This window comes from Scyliorhinus canicula, chromosome 14 (assembly GCF_902713615.1).
Source record: "Scyliorhinus canicula chromosome 14, sScyCan1.1, whole genome shotgun sequence".
Taxonomy (NCBI): domain Eukaryota; kingdom Metazoa; phylum Chordata; class Chondrichthyes; order Carcharhiniformes; family Scyliorhinidae; genus Scyliorhinus; species Scyliorhinus canicula.
Window position 1 is genome coordinate 32,743,073 of NC_052159.1, and position 27,223 is coordinate 32,770,295.

General features: G+C 48.9%; 1 protein-coding gene across 1 annotated transcript in view; it reads right to left on the reverse strand.

Annotated features, from left to right (window-relative positions):
• The window catches only part of LOC119977551 (copper-transporting ATPase 2-like), a 141,613-nt gene extending 134,100 nt beyond the window's left edge, over nt 1-7,513 (reverse strand). The window contains exon 1 of the mRNA XM_038818623.1: nt 7,078-7,513. Within this exon, the coding sequence (XP_038674551.1) occupies nt 7,078-7,338 (261 nt within the window). The 5' untranslated portion in view covers nt 7,339-7,513. The remainder of the gene's footprint in view (nt 1-7,077) is intronic.
• Between the last annotated feature and the right edge of the window lie 19,710 nt (nt 7,514-27,223).

Below are 27,223 nucleotides of genomic sequence, written 5' to 3' on the forward strand. Positions count from 1 at the left end.
CCCTCCTCGAGCACACTCTCTCTTTCTCCCCCCCTCCTCGAGCACACTCTCTCTTTCTCCCCCCCTCCTCGAGCACACTCTCTCTTTCTCCCCCCTCGTGCACACTCTCTCTTTCTCCCCCCTCGCGCACACTCTCTCTTTCGCCCCCCCCCCTCGCGCACACTCTCTCTTTCTCCCCCCCCCATGCACACTCTCTCTTTCACCCCCCTTGTGCACACTCTCTCTTTCTCCCCCCCCCCCCCCCCTCGAGCACACTCTCTCTCCCACCCCCACCTTGGAGCACACTCTCTCTTTTTCCCCCTCCTCGAGCAGACTCTCTCTTTCTCCTCCCCCCCCCCCTCATGCACACTCCCTCTTTCTCCCCCCCCCACGCACACTCTCTCTTTCTCCCCCCCCTCGTGCACACTCTCTGTTTCTCCCCCCCTCGTGCACACTCTCTCTTTCGCCCCCCCTCGTGCACACTCTCTCTTTCTCCCCCCCATGCACACTCTCTCTTTCTCCCCCCCCCTCGCGCACACTCTCTCTTTCGCCCCCCCCCCCTCGTGCACACTCTCTCTTTCTCCACCCCTCGAGCACACTCTCTCTTTCTCCCCCCCCCCTCGAGCACACTCTCTCTCCCACCCCCACCTTCGAGCACACTCTCTTTATCCCCCCTCCTCGAGCAGATTCTCTCTTTCTCCTCCCCCCCCTCGTGCTCACTCCCTCTTTCTCCCCCCCCCTCGCGCACACTCTCTCTTTCGCCCCCCCCCCTCGTGCACACTCTCTCTATCTCCCCCCCCCTCGAGCACACTCTCTCTTTCTCCCCCCCTCCTCGAGCACACTCTCTCTTTCTCCCCCCCCTCGTGCACACTCTCTCTTTCTCCCCCCCTCGCGCACACTCTCTCTTTCGCCCCCCCCCCTCGCGCACACTCTCTCTTTCTCCCCCCCATGCACACTCTCTCTTTCTCCCCCCCCTCGCGCACACGCTCTCTTTCGCCCCCCCTCGTGCACACTCTCTCTTTCTCCCCCCCTCGAGCACACTCTCTCTTTCGCTCCCCCCCTCACGCACACTCTCTCTTTCTCCCCCCCCTCGAGCACACTCTCTCTTTTGCCCCCCCCCCTCACGCACACTCTCTCTTTCTCCCCCCCGAGCACACTCTCTTTCTCCCCCCCCTCGTGCACACTCTCTCTTTCTCCCCACCCCTCACACATGTTCTCCCTTCCGCTCCACCCCTTGCACACACTCTCTTCCATCTCACCCCTTGCACTCTCTCTCTTTCCCCCACCTCGCTGACACACTCACTCTCCTCCCCCAGCCCCTGCTCACCACCAGCCACCAAAAGTGGAACGGCAAATTTTGAGATGCAGGGGCTCTAAAGAAAATATGTTGGCTTGATAATTTCTCAATATTCTGTTGCATTATTTTCCTATGTATTAATCATTTGAGACCCCAAACATTAGTAAAACTATGCTTTTTCAGTGAAACTTATTTGTGCTGGTTGCCATTTTATTTCGAACCATGAATCATTGAATCATTAGTATTCAGCATTGCTAGAAATTCATTATTCAAGTTTAATTATGTAGTTCAAGCCTATTAAAACGTGAATAAAATAAATGGTTATTTACAGAATATGGGACAAAACTGGGTAAACAGAGTTTAGACTCAGATCAACTTTAATGGCAGAACAAGTTCAAGGGGCTGACAGGGCCTGTTTTCATATCTAGAATTTACTGAATGGGGCTTGGCACACATGTGCAAGCATTCATGCATCAAGTTCTTTCTTCAATCAATTTAAACTAGTCCAGATCTCAAAGAACTATTAGTCAGCTAAATTCTTGGTTCACGTAGTATTTCTCCCATTTTCTCCAGCGTTCAAGGTTAATGTTATCAGTGCCAGCCCCTGATCAATCGCATTGCCTCAAACAAAGCTACGGCCATTTATGCATTTACATTCAAGTAAACAATATCTAAAACATTTGTACTGCACTGAATTATGTACAATAGAGAAAATAAATACAAAACATATATATTAACATTTCAGCCGTATCCTTGTCCTCAATCATAACCACCATGCTAAATCTTTCAAAGGGCCTATGTGGCTTTTCTGACTTCTACCAGAGCTTATCAAACTTTGCCATGGGAATACCACCTGATCAGTTGTTTTTTTTCCAATGCGTTTTTGACTTTCAATTGGGGCTTTAGTTAACTTCAGCTGTATCTGACACCCAGACATACAATCTTGCCAACTTTTGAGGATACTTTCTGACCACTTATGGACACAAAATTATTTTTCTTCTCTATAACTTATTTCTATCGATAAGTGCACCCCAATCTCTATTTTTGAAGCCTTTCTTGATACCTGTAAATTGAACCCATTCTTACAGCAGGTACAACAAGTTGCAGAAATCATTTTCTCAACAAATGAAATATGATGATACAATAACTAATATTATAATTTGGGGGATTGTAATGACATGGAATGTACCCACTAGAAACTATGGGAGGACTAGACTCCATCACGTGGCTCATTGCTGAGAAGCAGTGGACAGTTCTTTTTGAGGGCTGAGCAGTGACAATGATGAGTCAACTAGTTTGCATCTGTGCTATGAAATTCTAGTTTCCCCCCCGAAATCAGATATCATCTTAGGAGTATGCTGCTGATTAAATCCATTACTTCCCAATATGTTGCGTAAGGAAGGAAATTCTTGCCTGCAACTCAACTATCTTTTCCCTGACATACTATCTATCCTAGTTTCTGACCAATTATCATAGTTTCGTAATATACATAGTTAATTTTAGGTATTGCAGTTATGTATAAAATGAAGTGAAAGACGTAACATCCAGGGTCTAAACAAACCTCCATATTCTTAGATAATTTGGCTTTACATGACCCAAAGCTTGATCCTTGTAAAATATTTATTAGCTTGGGAAGTCTAAAGAGGTCACAGCCCTGGTGCTGAGCTTCTGTTACAGAGGCCGTTGACTTGGTCCACTCCAGTTTGCGATAATACAAAGGGAGGAAGGACATTAATCGAAAAGCAGAATACCTTGTTGTTTCTGAGAGAATGCAGGCCCAAAGTAGACTCAAATTGCCTCACCTCAGTGCTGGGGTGAAGGATTTACCTGCAGAATGAGTTCCTCTCTTCAGGTGAGCTGGCGGTGCTCTCCTGTGCACCACATCCTATTGCGATGGCGACTGCCCCTTGAACACTGTAATGACTTAGACCAGGCCTTTGAGATTGGGCAATTGGAATACAAGTTCCCTGATTAGTGGGCCAAATGGGGAACTTCTACTTTGTATATAATAGGGACTGTCAGATCCTCTGCATTCCCAGTATAGACAGCAAGCTGAGTGCACCTGGTCGTACTGATGTTGGTTTTGTTAATAATAGGGATTCTGCTGAAGGGACATCTGCCTCCTTGGATTTATTACATACACTTAGCAGACAATTGCATCTCAATGCCAAGGGGAGCCTCCCCATGTCGATGTCGCTTTCAGGATCAGTTCACTCCTGAAGGGGCCTGGATACAAATGGGTCTCACACATGAAGGGCGCGATTCTCCCAAACCGGGAGAAATCGTAAGGCTGGCGTCAAAAACGGGCGGGTTTGACGCCAGCCTCCGCCCCCCCGACCGGAAACCGATTCTGGTCCCCGGTCGGGGCTAGCATGCCGCAGCCTTGAACTCCGGCATCGCGTGCTTAACGAATTTCGTTAAGCCCGCTTGCCAGAGTTTGCGACGGCTGACGCGTCACATGATGTCAGCCGCGCATGCGCGGATTGGAAGACTCCAACCCGCGCATGTGTGGATGACGTCATCGCGCATTTGTGCGAAACCCGCGCATGCGCGGGCCGGGATGCCCCTCAGCCGCCCCGCGAATTGATACAGCGGGGCGGCGGAAGGACAAAGAGTGCGCAGGAATCGGACCCGCTGCCCGCGATCGGTGGGCACCGATCGCGGGCCCATGGCATCCTTGGCATGGCTGTGGTACTGCCGTGTCAATCGGTGCCATGGTTGCCAAGATCCGAACTTTACGGCCGTTTTTACGAACGGTCAGACCAGGTGTGTTTGACGTTCCTAAAAACGGTCGTAAAGGGCTTGGACTTCGGCCCATCGGCCAGCTGAGAATCGCTGCTCGCCGTAAAAAAAACGGCGGCAGCGATTCGTGTCGGGAGTCGGGCGTGGGGAGAATAGCGGGAGGGCGTCAGACTAGCGTGGCTGTAAACATTTACGACCCCCGCTATTCTCCGCACCGTCGTGAGTGCGGAGAAACGCGCCCGAAGTCTCTCACACACACCCTCACTCCCACACAATCAATATTTTCCGACTGGTGGATGCAGGGTGAAGGAGAGGGTAGGAAGTGAAGTGGGGCAGGAATGGGGTGTGAAGGGGATGGTGGGGTGAAGGAGGGGAGATGAGGGGGTGAGGGATGGGGTTGCACAGGGGGGAAGGAAGGTGAAAGGGATGAGGGATGCGAGTGAAGGAGGGGGATAGCAGTGAATGAGGAGGAATAGGGAGGTAAAGGAGAGGGGAGGGTGAGGGATGGAGGTGCAGAGGGGGATGAAGGGTGAAGGGGATGAGGAATGGGAGTGAGGGAGGGGGATAGCAGTGAGTGAGGAGGAATAGGGAGGTAAAGGAGAGGGGATGGGAGGGTGAGGGATAGAGGTGCAGAGGGGGATGAAGGGTGAAGGGGATGAGGGATGGGAGTGAGGGAGGGGGATAGCAGTAAGTGAGGGGGAATGGGGAGGTGAAGGAGAGGGGATGCAGGTTGAGGAAGGGGGGTGCGGTGTGAAGAAGGGTGAATGCAGGGTGAGGGAGGGGCTGTAGGTGAAGGAGTAGGATGGTTGATTGAAGGAGAAAGGTTGAGGTGAAGGGGCAAGGTGAGGGTGAAGGAATGGGGCTGGGTGTGAGGGAGTGGGGTTGGCAGAGTGTGGAAGGGGGAATGAAGGAGAGGAATGGTGGCGAGGGTGGAGGAACAGGGATGAAGGAGGAATGGACGTGAGGAAGTGAAAATGGGGTCAAGGAGGAGGGATGGTGAGGTAAAGAGGTGAAGATGCAGTGAGGAAGGCAGATGGGGTGAGGGTGGGAGATGGAGAGTGAAGGAGGGGGCTGGGGTGGGGGCTGAGGGAGAGGGGGAGAGACAGTAGGCGGGGGGGGGGGGGATTAAATGGCTGCGATCCTGGCTTCCGTCACCCAGGGCTGGGATTTACAGGTGCGCACCGCTAAATCCAACCCCACCCACGTGACAACTGCTTGCTCATGTGCTTTCTCAGATTCAAACTCCCGAACATGCGGCAGAACTACAACTCCCATCATGTACCATGGGCTGGGTCCCTCACTGATTCCACACTGTTCCTCCTCATTGCACAGCCACGCAGCATTACAAGCCTCATGGATAATGTATCTCTGACAGGTGATTGTGTCAGGAAAAAGAATGACTCAGCAGAATGATGTAAATCCTGTAAAGGATATCATAGTAGTTCGTCCCTGATTAGCTGTGAGAGACCCGCTCATCATTTTGGGGCCCTATCAGTAAGCGCCCTGTGCCAGGGTATGGTGTGTTTCATTGTAAATGAACATAGTTTCATTAAAGATCGTCAGTATGGCTTTGTGAGGGGCAGGTCATGCCTCACAAGCCTCACTGAATTCTTTGAGGATGTGACGAGACACAGTGATGAAGGTTGGGCAATGGGTGTTGTGTATATGGATTTCAGTAAGGCATTTGATAAGGTTCTCATGGTAGGCTCATTCAGAAAGTCAGGGGGCATGGGATACAAGGAAATTTGGCTGTCTAGAGACAGAATTGGCCAAAAGAAGACAGTGAGTGGTAGTGGATGGAAAGTTTTTCGCCTGGAAGTCAGTGACCAATGATGTCCCACAGGGATCTGTTCTGGGACCTCTGCTGTTTATGTTTTTTATAAATGACTTGGATGAGGAAGTGGAAGGGTGGGTTAGTAAGTTTGCCGATGACACAAAGGGAGTTGGAGTTGGTGTCGAGGGCTGTTGCAGGTCACAACAGGACATTGACAGGATGCAGAGCTGGGCTGAAAAGTGGCAGATGGAGTTTAACCTCGATAAATGTGAAGTGATTGATTATGGAAGGTTGAATTTGAATGCTGAATATAGGGTTAAAGGCAGGATTCTTGGAAGTGTGGAGGAACAGAGGGATCTTGGGGTCCATGTGCATAGATCCCTCAAAGGTGCCACCCAGGTTGATAGGGTTGTTAAGAAGGCGTATGGTGTGTTGGCTTTCATTAACAGAGGGATTGAGTTTAAGAGCCGCAAGGTTTTGCTGCAGCTTTATAAAACCCTGGTTAGACCACACTTGGAATATTGTGTCCAGTTCTGGTCACCTCATTATAGGAAGAATGTGGATACTTTACAGAGGGTGCAGAGGAGATTTACTAGGATGCTGCCTGAACTGGAGGTCATGTCTTATGAAGAAAGCTTGAGGGAACTAGGGCTTTTCTCACTGGAGCAAAGAAGGAAGAGAGATGACTTGATAGAGGTGTACAAGGTGATGGGAGGCATGGATAGAGTGGCTAGCCAGAGACTTTTCCCCGGGCAGAAATGGCTGTCAAAAGGGGACATAATTTTAAGGTGATTGAAGGAAGGTATAGGGGAGATGTCAGAGGTAGGTTCTTAACACAGAGAGTGGTGGGTGCGGGGAATGCACTGCCAGTGGAGGTGGTGGAGTCAGAGTCATTAGGGATATTTAAGTGACTCTTGGACAGGCACATGGACAGCAGTAAATTGAAGAGGTGTAGGTTAGGTTAATCTTAGTTCAGGATAAATGGTCGACATAACATTGTGGGCCGAAGAGCCTGTACTATGCTGCACTGTTCTATGTTCTAAAGCCGCCCTGCCATCAGCTGCATTGTGACACTATCACAAAAACTTACCATTAATTGAGTCGAAACCCTGTTTAAAGAAATTCTCTTTGTACAAAGATCAACCTGGATAAGTGCAATTTCAGGAACATGCCGAGTTCAGATCACACTGATGAACCACCTGAACATTTATAATTTCTGCATTTTTTTGTTTTGGTTAATCCTCATCGAATGGGACATTCTGTCTGAAATTTTTTTTGCACTAACCTGATCAACAGTTGTCACCTTCTTGCTCGAATTACACTTCTGTGAAACTTCGCCTTCTTCACACTGACGAAAGTTTCTATTGCTTTCATGCTCCATTTGATCACTAACAGTCCATGGGGCGCTCATACTGACAGCTGAGTGACTTGTATTTCCAGACGCCAGGATAAAGAGGTCATCACCATTCGGATCTGAACCTGCACTATCGGGCTCCACTTTATTTTGAACTCCACTCCACGGGGTTTCTCTTTTAAATCGCTTCATAAGATAGTCCGGGAACACAAAAGTATCCTGACACACAAATGCTCAGTAACACAATGGAATTTGACAAGGTTGAATTGTGCTGTGAAGCCCAGGTAAACAGCGGTACACTGATTTAACTCTCGATGATTAAACAAATACAGCAAACTGCACACAGTGCTACACCCACTTCGAACATTGGCTAACAACTTTCTCTCTGCACTCTTCGCAGTTCAGCGAACCATCTGCAGCACCATTAGTCTTTGCGCACGGCACGCCAAACTGAAAGCAGTTATTCCCTGTATCTATTACAGAACGAGTAGTGAAAAGTCTTGCGCAACGTTCCCTTAGTTTGTGACGTTAGTGTTGCTATTACTAAATATTGTGAACTTGTGAAATAATTTGAAGCCTTTGTTGACACCGCTGTGGTAGTTTTTAATAGACTTGCTAGTTTTACAGATGCCCCCCCTCTTTATCATTTTTGATCCATTCACGTTTCAGGTACGTCCTCTTTCACTAAGAAAATAAACTTTTAGCTCAATTTTAACACATGCTATCATGCGTTGTAAAACTGAATTTAAATCACCTGAATTAGATCAACAGATTTTGTATCAGAAAACAGCATGAAAATGGTATTTCATTTATCTTGCACTTACAAAACACGATTTGAAATACTCGTCACTAAAGCAAACACTTAAATGCAACCCTGGGTGGCATAGTGAAAAGAAAATACTTCTTCAGCAACTGAAAAAAAGTGAGTTAGCAACAGCTACATATGCAGGCCGGATGCAGACAATTAAAATGAATGAGTTGCCGCGGTTTTTGTTTATATTTCAGTGCCTGACGACCTCTTTCCCAAAGGCGTTTTTTTAAGGAGGCGGAGAAGATGATTGCTTCATTTTTTTTTTGCGGGGGGGGGGGGGGGGGGGGGGGGGGGGGGAAGGGAAGGTGGCGAAGATTAGGAAGGTACTTCTGCAAGGGGTTTGGGCCTCCTGAATCTATTCTATTATTACTGGGCGGCAAATGCTGAAAAGGTGAGGAGTTCGGTCAGAGGGGGTTAAAATGGAGGAGTGTCTGTGCAGGTGGTCGAGGCTGAGGGCATTGGCAACAGCGCTGCTCCCGATGGCCCTGGGTAAATATTCGGGGAGTCTGGTGGTGTCGACTGATCTGGAGGCAGTTGAGGCAGCACTTTAAGTTGTGGGTGGAGTCAAGAGAGATGCCAATTAGGGGGAACCATAGGTTTGAGCCAGGGAAGTGGGATGGGAGATTTCGGAGATGGGAGTTAAGGGATTAAAGGATTTGTTTCTGGGGGACCGTTTTGCGAGGCTGGAGAAGTTGGGTGAGAAATATGGACTGGGACAAGGGGAGGTATTTAGATACCAAAGAGAAAATGTAGGAAAATCTCAGCAGGTCTGACAGCATCTGTAGGGAGAGAAAAGAGCTAACGTTTTTAGTCCGGATGACCCTTTTTTTTGGACCTGGGATGTTTAGCATGGAAGAGGTAAAGGGGCAGGTGTTACATCTTCTGCGATTGCATGGGAAGGTGCCATGGGTGCTATGGCAGTGAGGAGAGCTGCCCCAAGATTTACGGATGCTGAGCTGGAGACCCTCCTGGACACGGTGGAGGAGAGGAGATGACCCTGTACCCTGGAGCAGGAAGGAGGCTGCCACCCATTCATCGTGCCTGGGAGTAGGCGGCAGAGGCCGTCAGCAACACTGTCCGAACCAGCCAGCAGTGCCGTAAAAAACTGCATGACCTCCTCAGGGCGGCCAGGGTGAGCAGGCAACACTGTGCCCCTGGCACCAACCCCATCCCATGCACTCATTGCCCGACCCACCCCCATCCGGAGGGCAGCTGAATACCCACACTGCACCATATGGCAGCACCCATTCTGGCCGCTATGGCCGGGTGCCCTGGCCACAAGCCACCAGCCACCCAACCTCTGGGCTGCATGCGTCGGACTGTCAAACGCTGTTGGTTTCTGTTTGCCCTCCTCCCCAGAAGAAGGCCACGCACAACTGCCGGGGGCGGGAGAAGACAGAAGGGGGACCGCCGGACCTGCGGCCCTCACTGTGGCAGAGCAGAGTTTCCTGGACAAGGTTGGCGGACCGGAGGAAATGGAGGTCATTGAGATGGAGTTCGGCCATGGGTGAGGAAGTGAGACCCTGCTTAATTGCAGTTCCCCATGACACTTGTCAACCACCCCTCCCCCAACACCCCCACACCACCCTCACCTCACCCTCACCCCCACACAACACCCATCCACATGCCCAGCCCCCTGCTCGCATCTTATCTTGTGTCTTACAGGACTTTCTGGAGATGCGGCGGATCCATGTGGTGTCCCCCATCCCCAGCCAGTGCCACAGTTGGAGCCTCTCCCATGAGCCGAGCAATGGCGGGGACAGCAGCCAGACACCAGCCCTCCGCTTGAGACCCAGGAAACCCTGGAGCTCGAGTCAAAGATGACACGGATGTCCCGTCACAGCTGTCTCCAACACCCTCCACCATCCCTGAGGCACTCACCTCGGTTGGGCTCCTGGGACACTCTCTGGTGCGCACCACACTGTTGATCCAGTACAGCAGGTGGAGGTAGGAACGTCCGAGGGGACGGACAGTGGGAGGGCAGGCAGACTCCAGGGACTGTGGTATTATCATAAATGTCAGAACTGCAAGGGTTAATTAAATGTTTAGATCAGCCACTAGATGGAGCCAGAGTTACAAATATATAAGACGTTGATTCTAAGCCTTGTGGGGAGAGAAATGTAGGAGTTAGCTTGAGTACAGACTGAAGGAAAGATAGTGTGAGTAAGAGCGGATCATAGTTTATAATAGTGTAGTGATTAGTTGTAGGTGAGTGCAGATTATATGTTAATTAACAACTGTGTATTATTTAGGAGTACGTGTCGAATCCTAATTAGTAGTGTTAATAATTTATAGCTTCGCTCAAGTCAAAGAAGTTTAAAAAAACAGAACAGTAAGCCAGCAAGTGTAGAGACTGGGGATGAGCATGGTACCAGAGCCAGGCTGTCTCAGAGGATGGGCAGGCTGGAGGAGGTATTAACTCATGGGCCTGGAGGTCTGGAGTGTATCTGACTTAATGCACAGAGTATAACAATTAAGACAGATGATCTTAAAGCTTTGATTCATGTGCGGAACTTGGATGTGGTTGCTGTAACGGAGACTTGGTTAAAAAAGGGACAGGGCTGGCAGCTAAATATTTCAGGATATAGGTTTTTCAGGCGAAACAGGGAGCAAGGTAAAAGAGGCGAGAGAGTTACAATACTGGTTAGAGAACATATTACAGAACATATTACAGCTGTACAGAGGGAGGACACCATGGAAGAATCAAGTAACAAGGCATTGTGGATAGAATTCAGAAACAGGAAGGGGGCAGTCACTGTGATGGGTGTCTACTACAAGCCTCCTAACAGCCCATGGGAAGTTGAATAACATATGTAAGCAGATTCTTTATAGATTTAGAAATAATAGGGTTGTTGTAGTGGGAGACTTTAATTTTCCTCATATTGACTGGAAATCTCTTAGGGCTAAGGGTCTGGATGGTGAGGAATTTGTTAAAGTATGTCCAGGAAGGTTTTTTGGAACAATATGTGGATAGTCCGACTAAAGAGGGGGCTATACTGGACCTAGTGTTAGGGAACGTGCTCGGCCAGGTCATCAAAGTTGCAGAGGGGGAACAAGTGGCGAACAGTGACCACAATTCCGTAAATATTTGGATACACATGGAAAAGGATGAGTGTTGTCCTAGGGTTAAGGTGCTAAATTGGGGGAAAGCCAGATTAGGCAAGATTTGGAGGCTGTTGTTTGGGAGAGGCTGTTTGAGAGTAAATCCACATTTGGCATGCGAGAGCCTTGTAAGGAGCATTTGATGGGAGTGCAGGACAGGCATGTGCCAGTAAAAAGGAAGGACAGGAAAGGCAGGATTCAGGAACCATGGATGACCAGGAAAATTGCGAGTCTCATCAAAAAGAAAAAGCTGCATACGTGAGTACAGGCATCTAAAAACAGATGAAGCACTTGAAGAATACAAGAAAAGTAGAAAAAAGTTCAAGCAGGGAGTTAGGAGGGCAAAAAGGGATCACAAAATGTCCCTGGCAGACAGGATTAAGGAGAATCCCAAGGCATTTTATACGTATATTAGGAACAAGAGGGTAGCTAGAGAAGAAGTTGGTCCACTCAAGGGCAAAGGTGGGAAATTATGTGTAGAACCAAAGGAAGTAGGTGAGATCCTTAATGAGTATTTTGCATTGGTATTTGCAAAGGAGAGGGCCACGTATTGCTGGTATCCCTCAGGGATGTGTAAGCACTTTAGAACAGGTTGTAATTACAAGGAAGGAAATGTTAGGTGTGTTAAAAAGCATTAAGGTAGACAAATCCCGAGGGCCAGATGGCTTCAATCCCAGATTACTGACGGAGACAAGAGATAAAATCGCTGGGCCCATAACAGAAATCTTTGTGTCCTCGTTGATCACAGGTGAGATCCCAGAGGATTGGAGAATGGCCAATGTTGTACCGTTATTTAAGAAGGGTTGCAAGGATAACCCATATAATTATAGGCCAATGAGCTTGACATCAGTGATAGTGAAATTGTTGGAAAAGAATCTCAGAGATAGGATCTATGCACATTTCGAAGTGAATGGTCTTATTAGCAACAGACAGCATGGTTTTGTATGAGGGAGGTCATGTCTCACTAATTTAATTGAGTTTTTTGAGGAAGTGACAAAAATTATTGACAAGGGTAGGGCTGTGGATGTTGCCTAATGGATTATAGTAAAGCATTGATAAAGTCCCTCATGGCAGGCTGGTGCAAAAGATTAAATCACATGGGGTCAGGGGTGAACTAGCTGGATGGATTCAGAACTGGCTTGGCCAGAGCAGACAGAGGGTAGCACAGTAGCACAGAGGTTAGCATAGTTGCTTCAAAGCTCCAGAGTCCAGGTTCGATTCCCCGCTGGGTCACTGTCTGTGCGGAGTCTGCACATTCTCCCCGTGTCTGCATGGGTTTCCTCCGGGTGCTCCGTTTCCTCCCACAGTCCAAAGATGTGCAGGTTAGGTGGATTGGCCATGATAAATTGCCGTTAGTGTCCAAAAAGGTTCGGTGGCGTTGGTGAGTTACGGGGATGGGTGGAGGCGTGGGCTTGGGTAGGGTGCTCTTTTCAACGGGTTGGTGTAGACTCGATGGGCCGAGTGGCCTCCTTCTGCACTGGTAAATTCTATGAAATTCTATGGTAGCAGCGAAAGGGTGTTTTTCCGAATGGAGGTCTGTAACTAGCGGTGTTCCGAGGCGATCAGTACTGGAACCTCTGCTGTTTGTAATATATATCAATGACTTGGAAGAAAATGTAGCAGGTCTTATTAGCAAGTTTGTGGGTGATACTAAGATTGCAGGAGTTGTGGATAGTGATGAAGATTGTTAGAGAATACAACAGGATACAGATATGCTGCAAAATTGGGCAGAGAAATGGCAGATGGAATTTAACCCTGACAAATGTGAGGTGATGCATTTTGGTAGATCCACTTCAGGTGGGAGCTATAAAATAAATGGCAGAACCAGCTTAGACACACAGAGAGATCTGGGCGTGCAGGTCCACAGATCCTTAAAAGGGGCAGCACAGGTGGAAATGGTGGTAAAGAAAGCATATGGCATGCTTGCCTTCATAAGAGGGGGTACCGAGTATAAAAGCTCGAAAATTATGTTACAGTTATTGGTTAAGCCACATTTGGAATACTGTGTCCAATTCTGGTCACCAGACTACCAGAAGGACGTGGAGGCTTTGGAGAGAGTACAGAAAAGGTTTACCAGGATTTTACTTGGCATAGCGGGTATTAGCTGTGAGCAGAGTTTGAATAAACTGGGATTGTTCTTCCTAGAGATACGGAGGCTGAGGGGCGACCTGATGGAAGTTTATAAAATTATTAGTGGTATAGATAGGGTGAACAGTTGGAGGCATTTTCCCAGGGCGGACTGAAAATTACAAGGGGGCGCAAGTTCAAGGTGAGGGGGGATAGGTTCAGTGGAGATATGCGGGGGAAATGTTTTACACAAAGGGAGGTTGTGGCCTGGAATGCACTGCCAAGTGAGGTGGTTGAGGCAGATACATTAGCAAACTTTAAGACGTATCTGTATAGGCACATGAACAGACGGGGTATAGAAGGATACAGGCGGTTGGTCTAGATAGGCGCAGATTTGGAGGGCCGAAGGGCCTGTTCCTGTGCTGTATTGTTCTTTGTTTGTTTGGTAAAGCTATTTTGTGGTCTTTGTGAACACTACGCCAACCATCCTGAATTTAGCAACACAAAGAAGACCACAGGGACTAGCTGCCGTCCAGACAGGTTTTAGGTTTCAGGAACGGACAGTCCCATCTATAGTGGAGATGCAGTTACAGAGCCATTGACTACATGTGGGGTTGTTGGTGAGCATCCAGCACCTTCAGGTGCAGTTGGAGGAGTCCAACCACATGCAGCAGCAGGGAGTAGTGCCAAGAATGTGTGGCACCCAGGGCAACATCGCACAAGTGGCATCCGCGGTGGAGGCATAGGGAGCGACAGTAGTAGCTATGGATCAGCATATCCAAGGCGTGGGGCATTCTGTGCAGGCACTGGCCGATGCCCAGGACAGGGTTCCCGTCTCACAGGCAACCATTTGCCAGAGTCACCTGGACATTGCTTAGTCACAGCAGGTCATGGCTGAGAACATCGGCGGCATTGCCCAGGCGCTGTCTGACATGGCACAAATAAAGAGGGAGGTGACCCAGTCCCAGAGGGAGCTGACACAGTCACTGCCTGATGTGTCACAAACCCAGAAGGTGGTGGCAGTCTCAGTGTGATGTGGGGCAGTCCCAGATGGAGGTAGTCCATTCCCTAAGCTCCATGGCCGCAAGCGTGTGGACCTGGTCAAGACCAGAGCGGGCCTTCAGAAGGCAGTGCCAGGTGGGAGGGGAACCCTCAGGGGATATCTCTCTTCATACCCCTGTCCCAAGGAGTGGCCCGGGGCCAATCGGGCACCCTGAGGGAGGAGGAGGTGATGGGGCCTCTGCCAGTGACTCCAGCAGGGGAGGTATTGGCAGCACCTCGGACTCCCCCCCCCCCCCCCCCCCCCCCCCCGCCGCACCCCCCACCCCCCCGCTCCTGTCCCTAGTCCATCTGGTGGGCAACGGGCAGAACAGGGTGGCACACGTAACCCTGGACACCCGAGCAGCAGCCGGGTCCATCCAGGCCCAGTCGCCCCAGATGTCGGCCAGCAACGGGGACCCAGGTCGCAGGGCAGGGATCACAGCAGGCTCCCTCCACTCCTGCTGTATTGTCTAGACGTAGTGTAAGAGCCCTTCAGGCTAGAAAGTTAGACACCAGTTCAGTTGACACGGAGTGCAGGGCACAGTTTACTTATAGTGGGTAGGTCACAAACCTGTAAATATTTGTTCACATTAAATAACTGTTATTACTGTTACAACCTGTCTCTGTGCTCTGTCTGATGGGTGGGAGGGGTGGGCTAGTCTGGGCTATAACAACTGTATTTAATTTGAGGGTGTAATATTAGTAGCTTCGTGTGCTTTGCACCAGATATTCCTATCTGAACATGTGCTCCTTCAGCACAAACAAACATTTCATAGGACAAGGTCAGAGATAAATCATTAAACGACTTCATGGCACAGCAAGTGAATGTACAGAAGAACAGATGTGAGCAGATTCAATTAAGAGAGCTGATTCAATTAGTTCAATCAGTATACTTTGACATCATGCAATTATATATAATAATTAGTTCATTGCTCCTCTCCTCATCAGCTGACAACTGGCTTAACTGAAAAGTAATTTCCAACTACGTAACATTCTAGCCTTCTGTTCGGAAACTAACTGTCTTATCAGTTGGGGTGTTTTTTCCCCATGTTTCTGTTTGCAACTAAGCAAAAGCTCGTCATGACATTTGTTTCAATTTTGAAATGAAACCGGCACTAGTTTCGGGCAGACGAAATGGTACAATAAAAACAAGATCCTGGTAAATTTAGCAGTGGCCCAAATGCCTGATTAAATCAGGCCCAGGCTGTTGATTTACAATATACATAATTGTACGTCTGTTTTAGATCCCAAAATAGGATGAATCTCATTCCAGTTTCTGCCCCAATGTCTTTTTTTCTATCTGTTCGCAAAATGTAGATATTGCTGGCAACTCATCTATTGCCCATTCCTAATTACCCTTGAGAATGGTGGCAGTGTTCATGCGATAAAGGTATTTACACAGAGCTGTTAGGGTAGCAAGTTCCAGGAATTAGTCCCAGCAATGATGAAAGAATCATCAGAACATTTCCAAGTCAGGCTGGTGTGTAACTTGGAACGTTGGCAATGTTTCCATGCATTTTCTGTCTTTGTTCTTTGAGAGGGCAGATATCTCAGACCTCCCTGCCTCGTGTTTCTCAGCAGTGGGAGGCGGCCCGCCATTTGCCAGCGGTGGCATTTTCTGGTCCCGCGCTATTAATGGGATTTCAGATTGATTCCATCCCACCCCGCCAGTAAACTCGCAGTGTCGTCGACAGGGCCAAAAGAACCCGACGGCATGAAGAACTGGAAAATCTCGCCCTACAAGTTTGAGAGGTGCTGCTGAAGAAGCTGGAGTGAGTTGCTGGTAGACGGTGCATGCTACAGCCACGTTTGACGTGGGGTGGTGGATGGGGTGCCAAACAAATGGTTTGCTTTCTCCTCGATGGTGTTGAGCTTATATGTTGTTGGAGCTGAACTGCACTCAACCAAGTGGAGAATATTCCATCAAACTTCTGATTTGTACCTTGTTGGTGTTAGAAGGGCTTTGGGAGTCAGGAGGGGAGTCAATTGCAGAATTCCCAGCCTCTGACTTGCTCTTGCAGCCATACTATTTATGCGGCTGGTCCAGTTCAGTTTATGACCAATGATGGCCTTAGGATGTGACAGTGGGAAATTGAATGATTGTAATGCCATTGAGTTCCAAGGGGTTGGAGTTAGACTTCCTTCTGCAGTACATGGTCATTGCTTACATTTGTATGGCATGAATGTTACTTACCTCTCATCATCCAAGCCTGAACATTGTCGAGGTCCTACTGTATATGGACACAGACTACTTCAGGATCTGAGAAGTCTTGAATGATAATGACCATGGTGAAATCATCAGCAATCATCCCCGCTTCTGATCTTAAGATAGAAGGAAGGCCATTGATGAAGCAGCTGAAGGTGGTTGGCCCAGGAAACTACCCCAAAGAACCTCTATAGCTGAGATAAGTGACTTCCAACAACCACAGCCATTTTCCTTTGTGCTCGGTATAACCCCAGCCAGTTTTCTCCCTAATTCTCACATGAGTCAGTTTTACACCCAGTTAAATACCCCCTTGATATTAAGGGCAGCACTCACCTTTGGATTTCAGGCATTTTGTCTAAGTTTTGACTCAGGCTATAATAAGGCTGGCTACCACTGTGTAGAAGTCAACTATTTCCTAACACACCTAATAGGTAAAAGATAGCTATATAGGATAAATATTAAGCCCCAATTTTACTCATTTTAAATTAAGGATTTCAACACTCTCATAACCTCAGGTCATCTCAAAACATAACAGCTTACAAAACAGCATAATACAGCATAATTCACTTTACTACACAAAAGAACCTGATACATGCAAAGGCAGTAGAGATTAAAACAAACACTTTAACTGAATTAATGAATACATTTTTCAAGACAGTGCCCAAGGACATAGCAGAATATATAGCAACAGCATGGCACGACAGGTGACATGAAGGCTCTATTGTTATAACAGCTAAGTCAGCAAAAGAACAGTTCAAACTGGCCTTGATAACAGCACAATATTGCATTCTTTAACATACACAAATATGCAGATACGAATCAATTAGAACTAATGTTGCATATTGAAGATGGACGGCTTGTCGTCAAATCAGATGTGTTTGAGTCTAACCCCAAACCAATTAGGATTATATTGGGGTGTAATTAGATGGCTTAAGACAGATATGAAACAGTACAGCTGTAAAGTTTCGTTCGGCCATTTTTAGTTGAAGCTGGAGCTGGGCTGGATCATTAGTTGGATTTGTTTCTCTCTCTCTTTTTCATGAATCATCTATACTTTGATCTGAACTATTCACTGTCTCCCTGTATTCATATTTCATTTTCAGACTTTGACTTCTAAAGTTATTGTGAGCTGTTTGTCTAAGCAAGAAGATCATTTCTGTGATTCTTTGAAAGCTTCAAATTGTCTACGAATTGCCTTTTAAATGACTTTCAAATTGTAAGCAATAGAAGACAAATAAAACAATTCCTATTTGCACCTGAGAAGTTTTAACTTAAATTTCTACTGAGTTCCAGTAATCGCAAAGTGCTGCAGAAACTGAATGGTAGATCTATCACACTGTCAACAAAATCTTCCATCACTTTGCTGATGATTAAGTAATTTGATGGAGCAGTATTTGGCCAGGTTGAATTTGTCCTGCTTTTTGTGGATCGGTCATACCTGGGCAATTTTCCATTTTGCCAGATGGATGGAGTGCTCTGGATGTGCTGGAATAGCTTGGCTATAGCCTTTTCCATATCCAGTGCGCTCAGCCATTTCTTCATATAATCTGGAGTGAATCGCCTGAATACTGGCATCAGTGATGTTGGGGGAACTCAGGAGGAAACTGAGATAGATCATACACAGCACTTCTGGCTGAAGATGTGTGTGAATGCTTCAGCCTTGTCTTTTCAACTTGCCTGGCTCAGCCATCATTGAGAACAGGGATATTCATGGAGCTGCCTCCTCACATTTGTTTAATTGTCCTTTACTATTCACAACTGGGTGTAGCAGGATTGGAGAGTTTTAATCTGATCCATTGATTGTGGGATAATTTAGCTCTGACATTGGCCTGCTGATTTGCTGTTTAGTATGTCTGTAGTCCTGCGTTGTAGCTTCACTTAAATGCACATATTTTATTTTTTTTTTTAAATAATTTTTATTGGAATTTTTTACAGAAAATATGACAACAATGAAATGCAACAAAATAACCCCATAATACCTGTAACATCCCCAAGACCATATCAACGCAGGTATCACATCCCCCCTACCCCCCAAACCCAGTGAACAAGAGAACTGAAAAATAAATTAAAATTAAATAAACAAACATCGTCATCGTCCCCTTCCCCCCTCCTTTCCCCCCTTCCCCCCTTTTTCTCCCCCCCTACCCCCTATTTCTCCCCCCTACCCCCTATTTCTCCCCCCCCCTTTTTCTCCCCCCCCTCCCCCCTTTTTCTCCCCCCCTCCCCCCTTTTTCTCCCCCCCTTTCTCATCCCCCCCATTTCCCCTTCCCCCTCCCCTCCCCCTCCCTCCTCCCCCCTCCCCCCCTCCCCCTCCTCCCCCTCCCCCCTCCTCCTCCTCCCCCTCCCTCCCCCCCTCCCCCCCCCTCCCCCCTCCTCCCTCCCACCCTCCCCCCCTCCGGGTTGCTGCTGTTGCTGTCCCAGTACCCTATCATTGTGCCAGAACGTCGAGGAAAGGTTGCCACCGCCTAAAGAACCCTTGTACCGATCCTCTCAGGGCGATTTGACCTTCTCTAACTTAATAAAACCCGCCATGTCATTGATTCAGGTCTCCACGCTTGGGGGCCTCGCATCCTTCCATTGTAGCAAGATCCTCCGCCGGGCTACTAGGGACGCAAAGGCCAGCACACCGGCCTCTTTCGCCTCCTGCACTCCCGGCTCCACCCCAACCCCAAAAATCGCGAGTCCCCAGCCTGGCCTGACCCTGGATCCTACCACCCTCGACACTGTCCTCGCCACCCCCTCCCAGAACTCCTCCAGTGCCGGGCATGCCCAGAACATATGGGCATGGTTCGCTGGACTCCCCGAACACCTGACGCACTTGTCTTCGCCCCCAAAGAACCTACTCATCCTAGACCCGGACATGCGGGCCCGGCGCAGCACCTTGAATTGGATGAGGCTAAGCCGTGCACATGAGGAGGAAGAATTAACCCTCTCCAGGGCATCAGCCCATGTCCCGTCTTCGATCTGTTCCCCCAGTTATCCCTCCCACTTAGCTTTCAGCTCCTCTACTGACGCCTCCTCCACCTCCTGCATTACCTTGTAGATATCAGATATCTTCCCCTCTCCGACCCAGACCCCCGAAAGCACCCTGTCGCTCAACCCCCTCACGGGAAGCGAAGGGAATCCCTCCACCTGCCACCTAGCAAACCCCTTTACCTGCAGATACCTGAACACGTTCCCCGGGGAGAGCCCAAATTTCTCTTCCAACTCCCCCAGGCTCGCAAACCTCCCATCAATGAACAGGTCCCTCAGCTGTCTGATGCCCGCTCTGTGCCAACCCTGGAATCCCCCATCAATGTTCCCCGGGACGAACCGATGGTTCCCCCTTAACGGAGCCTCCATCGAGCCCCCCACTTCTCCCCTATGTCGCCTCCACTGCCCCCAAATCTTGAGGGCAGCCGCCACCACCGGACTCGTGGTATACCTCGTAGGAGGGAGCGGCCATGGCGCTGTTACCAGGGCCCCCAGGCTTGTATCTCCACAGGACGCCCTCTCCATCCGTTTCCATGATGCCCCCTCCCCCTCAATCACCCACTTGCGCAACATCGACACATTGGCCGCCCAATAATACCCCGAGGAATTGGGTAACGCCAGCTCCCCCTCATCTCTACCCCGCTCCAAGAAGACCCTCTTCACCCTCGGGGTCCCATGCGCCCAAACAAAGCTCATGATGCTGCTAGTCACCATTCTAAAAAAGGCCCTAGGGATAAAGATGGGCAAACACTGAAAGAGGAACAATAACCTCGGGAGAACCGTCATTTTGACGGACTGCACTCTACCCGCCAACGATAGCGGCACCATGTCCCACCTTTTAAATTCCTCCTCCATCTGCTCCACCAGCCTGGTAAAATTAAGCTTATGGAGAGTCCCCCAACTCCTGGCCACCTGCACCCCCAGGTATCTGAAACTCTTCACTTCCCTCTTAAACGGGAGCCTCCCAATTCCCTCCTCCTGATCACCCGGGTGTACTACAAATACCTCGCTCTTGCCTAAATTGAACTTATAGCCCGAGAAGCCCCCAAACTCCGCTAACAGCTCCATCACCCCCGGCATTCCCCCTTCTGGGTCCACCGCGTACAACAGCAGGTCGTCCGCATACAGCGATACCCGATGTTCCTCCCCACCCCGCACCAGACCCCTCCACCTCCCTGACTCCCTCAACGCCATAGCCAGACGTTCAATCGCCAATGCAAAGAGCAAGGGGGACATGGGGCACCCCGGCCTGGTGCCACGGTAGAGCCTAAAGTACTCCGATCTCCTTCCATTGGTAACTACACTCGCCATCGGAGCCGCGTAGAGCAACCTCACCCATTTGATGAACCCCTCCCCGAATCCGAACCGCTCCCACAGGTACCCCCACTCAACTCTATCAAACGCTTTCTCTGCATCCAGCGCCACCACTATCTCCGCCTCCCCCTCCACCGCCGGCATCATAATAACATTTAGCATTCTCCGCACATTCGTGTTGAGCTGCCGTCCCTTGACAAATCCTGTCTGATCCTCGTGTATCACCCCTGGCACACAGTCCTCTATCCTGGTGGCCAGGATCTTCGCCAGCAACTTAGCATCAACATTGAGGAGCGAGATAGGCCTGTATGATCCACACTGCAAGGGGTCCTTATCCCGCATCAGGATCAGAGAGATCAGCGGCCGCGACATCGTCGGGGGCAAAGCCCCCCTTCCCATGCCTCATTGAAGGCTCGCACCAACAGGGGACCCACCAGATCTGCATACCTTTTATAAAATTCCACCGGGAACCCATCCGGCCCCGGCGCCTTACCTAACTGCATTTGACCAATCCCCCTTACTAGCTCCTCCAACTCTATCGGCGCCCCCAGCCTTCAACCAGCTCCTCTTGAACCTTTGGGAAACATAGCCTGTTCATGAAGCTCTCCACCCCCCCCCCCCCCCACCCCGGCCGCCAATCGGAGGCTCCGACCGGTACAGTTCTGCGTAGAAGTCCCTAAAGACCCCATTTACCTCTGCCCCCTTCTGAACTACATTCCCACCCTTATCCGTCACTCCACCAATTTCCCTAGCCGCATTTCGCCTACGGAGCTGATGCGCCAACATCCTGTTCGCCTTCTCCCCATACTCATATACCGCGCCCTGCGCCCTCCTCCACTCTGTCTCCGCCTTTCTGGTGGTCAACAAGTCGAACTTGGCCTGCAAACTACGCCGTTCCCCCAGCAACCCCTCCTCCGGTGTCTCCGCGTACCTCCTATCCACATCCAGGAGCTCCGCCACCAGACTCTCCCTCTCCCTCCTCTCCCTCCTTTCCCTATGGGCCCGGATGGAGATCAGCTCCCCCCGGATCACTGCTTTCAGAGCCTCCCAGACCATCCCCACCCGGACCTCCCCCGTGTCGTTGGTATCAAGATACCCCTCAATACTTCCCCGGACCCTCCTACACACCTCCTCATCAGCCAGCATCCCCACATCCAGGCGCCATAGCGGGCGCTGGTCCCGCGCCTCCCCCATCTCCAGATCTACCCAGTGCGGAGCATGGTCTGAAATTGCTATGGCCGGATACTTGGCATCCTGCACCCTCGGGATCAATCCCCTGCTCAGGACGAAAAAATCTATTCGGGAATAAACCCTATGGACATGGGAGAAAAAGGAATACTCCCGCGCTCTCGGCCTCCCAAACCTCCAGGGATCCACCCCTCCCATCTGGTCCATAAACCCCCTCAGCACTCTGGCCGCCGCCGGTCTCCTACCCGTCATTGAACTGGACCGGTCCAGTGGGGGATCCAACACTGTGTTAAAGTCTCCCCCCATGATCAGGCCCCCTGCCTCCAGGTCCGGAATGCGGCCCAACAAGCGCCTCATGAAGCCAGCATCATCCCAATTCGGGGCATATACATTAACCAGCACCACCTTCTCTCCCTGCAGCCTACCCTTCACCATAATATATCTGCCCTCCTTGTCCAACACCAACTCAGCCGCCTCGAACGCCACCCTCTTCCCCACCAGAATCGCCACCCCCTGGTTCTTCGTGTCCAATCCTGAGTGAAAAACCTGCCCCACCCACCCCTTCCTCAGACGAACCTGGTCCGCCACCTTCAAGTGGGTCTCCTGGAGCATAGCCACGTCCGCCTTCAACCCCTTCAGATGAGAAAATACCCTAGTTCTCTTAACCGGCCCATTCAGCTCCCTCACGTTACAGGTGATCAGCCGGATCAGAGGGCAACCCGCCCCCCTCCCCCGCCGGCTAGCCATAGCTTATCGGCTGCTCGCCCCAGGCCAGCGCGCCCCGCCCGACCCGTTCCCCATGGCGATAACGCCTCTCCTCCAGCCCCCCGGCCCACACCAGCTCCTTCCTGGCCATTCCAGCAGCAACCCGGTATCCCCCCCCCCCCCCCCCCAAAGGCTAGGACCTCTCCTAGCTACGACGCACCCTCCATGGTACTTCCGTGAGTCAGCTGACTTCTGCTGACCCCGGCAGCTCCCGCCAAAACCCATCCCCTCCCGGCATGGGGTCATCCCCCTCTTGCCACACCTCCTTGGCACCGCTTCAGCGCGGGGAGAAAAAACAGTAGAGGCCATGCCCCCACCGCCAGCTCCACCCCCTCTGCCCCGCAGCCCGGGAAACCAGAGGAAAGCCCGCGCTTTCATACTGCTACACCCCACCCTTCTGACGCAGCTCCCCAAAATCCAGTTTCACCCCAACCCCCAGCCCCGTACAGAAGAGAAAATAAAAAACACAGACCCCCAACATTCCCCACATAACCCACAACCATACCCAACAGACAGACCCACCCGGAAACAGAGCAAAAAAAAAAACCAGCATAAAAAACACATGTCAAAATTAGAAAACAGCAACAGCAAAAACAGCAACGACCATAGTGTGCCCCAGACCCTAGTTCGAGTCCAGCTTCTCCGCCTGTACAAAGGCCCACGCCTCCTCCGGGGACTCGAAGTATTGGTGCCGGTCCTTATATGTCACCCACAGACGCGCAGGCTGCAGCATTCCAAACTTAAATGCACATTATAATAATAGATTGCTAATCAGCTTTTAACTAAATAGTAAATTTGTAATGAAAGGCAACGGTCTCATCATCTCTTTATATTAATACAATTTTAAAGCCAAAGTAGACTGCACGGGAGTGTTTCAATTTTAATTCAAGTTTGAATAAAGTCCATTTTGTATTGTTTGCAGTTAATACAGCAGCTACTGTGAACACCAGGTAGTTGTGAGATTACCTCACCAACTTAGCCAATGTTCAACTTAAAGTGAAGCCAATTTGATCTTAATTATACCACATATTTTACATTGATGCCAAGTTAAAATTGTTTCCTAATTATCGAAAAATGCAGTACAACTGATCAGTTAAAACTCACTTGAAGAGTAGCATATAATTCTTTAACAAATACAATTCTCCAGGTTTCAAATTACATGGAAATTTAGAAACAGGATTTTGGTTCAACAAGTCCAGATAGCATTCATCCTCCACTTGAGCCGGCATAAAGTAACACTTTTCTCATATCTCTTTACTCCCCTGTTCTTCAACAACCCATCTAACTTCTTAAATGCCCCTGCTTTAATCATGAACTCTGGCAGTGTATTCTACAGCCTCACAACACTATCTGTGAAAAAGATGCTCCGCTTCTCTGATATAAATCTTTTAACATTTGAACTTATATCTATGCCCCTTTTTCGAGGCCTCTCAATCCCTAGAAATAGTCTGTCCTTCACCTCCATCAATCACCTCTTAAATTCCTCCGCTGTAAATATAAGCTCTAGTAATTGATAAAACTATAAAATAAGAATTGTTCTGGTTTTAACATTGTCACATATCAAAACCTCAGCTGACATTACAAACGGAAGAAAACGCTGACAGGAAATGTGTAAATTTATCAACACGTTCACTTTCTGAATTTTATATTTGTACTTGTACAAACAACACCAATCTCCCACGACTAAGTGAAGACCGACACATGTGGAAATTGTAATCTTTATCTTCATTAGCTAAAGGGGCAGCACGGTGGCACAGTGATTAGCAATGCTGCCGACGGCGCTGAGGACCCGGGTTCGATCCCGGCCCTGGGTCACTGTCCGTGTGGAGTTTGCACATTCTCCGCGTGTCTGCGTGGCTTTCATCCCCATAACCCAAAGATATGCAGGTTAGGTGGATTGGCCACACTAAATTGCCCCTTAAATGGAAAACAATAATTGGGTACTCTAAATTTAAAAAATAAATCTTCATTAGCTAATAAAAGGACAGTTCAAATTCTGTTTATACTAATCAGACCGATGAACCAATAATTAAAATAATTTGGCACACAGAAATGGGAAGACCAAAAGTACTACAATGTAACATGAAAAATATAAATGCAATAAGTTTGTTGAGTGCTGTGCGTATTCACAGTGCTTCGAACAGAAATGTAAGATTTGTACATTAAGGTTACACCTATTTTAAAAAGTAAAACATCGAAAAAGAAACTTACATTGAAAGTGGCTGGTCTTGAGTGTCTTGTGATTAACAAAGTACCGTACATAATTATAGAAGTCTTTTGGTTTCAAATGCAACTTTCTTACAAAGTATATCACACAATATGTGGTGGAAAACTTCTAGGAGCGAAAGGGATCAGGACACAGATTTTATAAACTGGGTAGACATTAGTCAAAAGCCACATGACCATCATGAGAATCTCATTACTAGCACACACAAGCATTTTCAGTCCCGTTCGCTGAAGTACTGGGCTTTTATCTGGTACCTCCTGCCACAGCTGCTAAATTGGGAGCCGATAGTGGGGGATATGGGGAATGAGAGACTAGCTCAACCTTCAGTGGGTCCACAAGCAATAAACTGCGCCATTATACTGCAGCACGGTAGCACAAGTGGATAGCACTGTGGCTTCACAGCGCCAGTGTCCCAGGTTCGATTCGCCGCTGGGTCACTGTCTGTGCGGAGTCTGCACATTCTCCCTGTGTCTGCGTAGGTTTCCTCCGGGTGCTCCGGTTTCCTCCCACAGTCCAAAGATGTGCAGGTTAGGTGGATTGGCCACGCTAAATTGCCCTTAGTGCCCGGAAGGGTTATTAGGTTACGGGGATAGGGTGGTAGTGAGGGCTTAAGTGGGTCGGTGCAGACTCGATGGGCCGAATGATCTCCTTCTGCACTGTATGTTCTATATGTTCTATTCATTTGCCATTTGGTTTTAAAAATAAATATATTGCATCCAACGTGCAAAATTGCCAGTCTCTCCATGCTGTTAGAGTACTGTGGACGCTACAAATCTGAAATAAAACGGAAATATTGAAAATACTCAGCAGGCCCAGCAGCATGGGTGGATAGGGCAACAAAGCTAAGGGTCAATAACCTGGCAACAGTCCTGGATAGTTAGTGTCACAACAGGTTTTAAGAAAATACAGCAACAGGACAAGGTGGGAGAGAAGGGGAATAAAGAACAGAAATTAAAGACCGTGTTAGGACGCAGAGGTGATTAAATGACAAAAGGGATAATGGTGCAAGGCATGAGGGGTTCATGGGACAAGAAAAGAAACAAAAGATGGGTCCAAAGGAGATGTAAATGCCAACAGCAGAAATCATTCCCCATGCCTACTGTCACCAAAAAGTGGAGCTGTAGTTATGACCTGAAATTGCTGAATTTGATGTTGAGCCCAGAAGGCATTCCAGAAAGGATTTTCTGTTTGGGACCTTATTTTTTCCCGCAAGAGAAAAATCGCTCCTGGTCTGCGCTGGCACGAGGAATGGTGCCCCAGGAGCAATTCACTCTGCCTTGCCATGATAATTTATGCATGGCAGGGCACTCCCGGGATTCCGTTCTCACCCACCGGCCCCCCACCAGACTCTTATGTCAGGGACCCCCATCAGACCCCCATAATAAAGATCCACCAGCTGAGAGTCATCCCCATATCAGAGAAACCCCCCCATCAGTCACCCATGCCTGTAAGCTAAGAGCAGTCCAGGCAGAAACAGTGAAAACGCATCGCTTTTTCGCTAACCTGTCCCTTACACCTGCTGCCTCAGACAGAATTGTAGAAAGCAGCAGCTGTTACTTCATAGAAAGCCAAAACACATCACAAGGCTTTAAACCCCCCTTCCGATCCTTTAATCTGTGAGGCTTCTATTTACTTCCATAGATAAATAGTTTTTAGTCTGTTGTAATTGACAGGGCAGTCGATTGCAGACAGCCAGGTGTCTGGATTGATTATTTTAATTTCCCATCACACTTATTATATTCACAGGAGTCCCGAAAAGGTATAAAGCAATTTGTTTATTCAAAGTAAATGCAAGCTGCAAAATGATGGTGAGTACAACTAATAATAATAAGCTTTTTTATTGTCACAAATAGGCTTACACTAACACTACTGTGAAAATCCCCTCGTCCTTTCAGGACTTGTGGGAGGAAACTGGAGCATCCGGAGGAAACTCACGCAGATACGGGGCTAACATGCAGACTCCACACAGACCCAAGCCGGGAATCGAACCTGGGACCCTGGCGCTGTGAATCAACAGTCGTAACCACTGTGCTACCGTGCCGCCCATAGTAGTCCCATCCGAGACCATCCGAAGATGCCGGTTCCCTTCCTAGCTGGCTTTTATTGGTGGATTTTAACGAACCCTGCTATTAGATCAAGCACATAGTCCCCATGGGTCTTGTGGGGGTTATAACATTCCCCCCCCCCCCCTCCCCATGAAGTCCACAAGCCCCTCTGGCATAGAGGTGGAGGAGCTCTCCTTCTTCGCTTTGCCCGCTATTACGCTTCTGGTGGTTGCAGGACTGAGTTGGGGGATGTGTAATGCATTGGGAATCGTCACTTGTGCACCAATCATCTGTGGGGTATCATCGGCTATCTCTCACTGATAATCTATTGTCCAAAA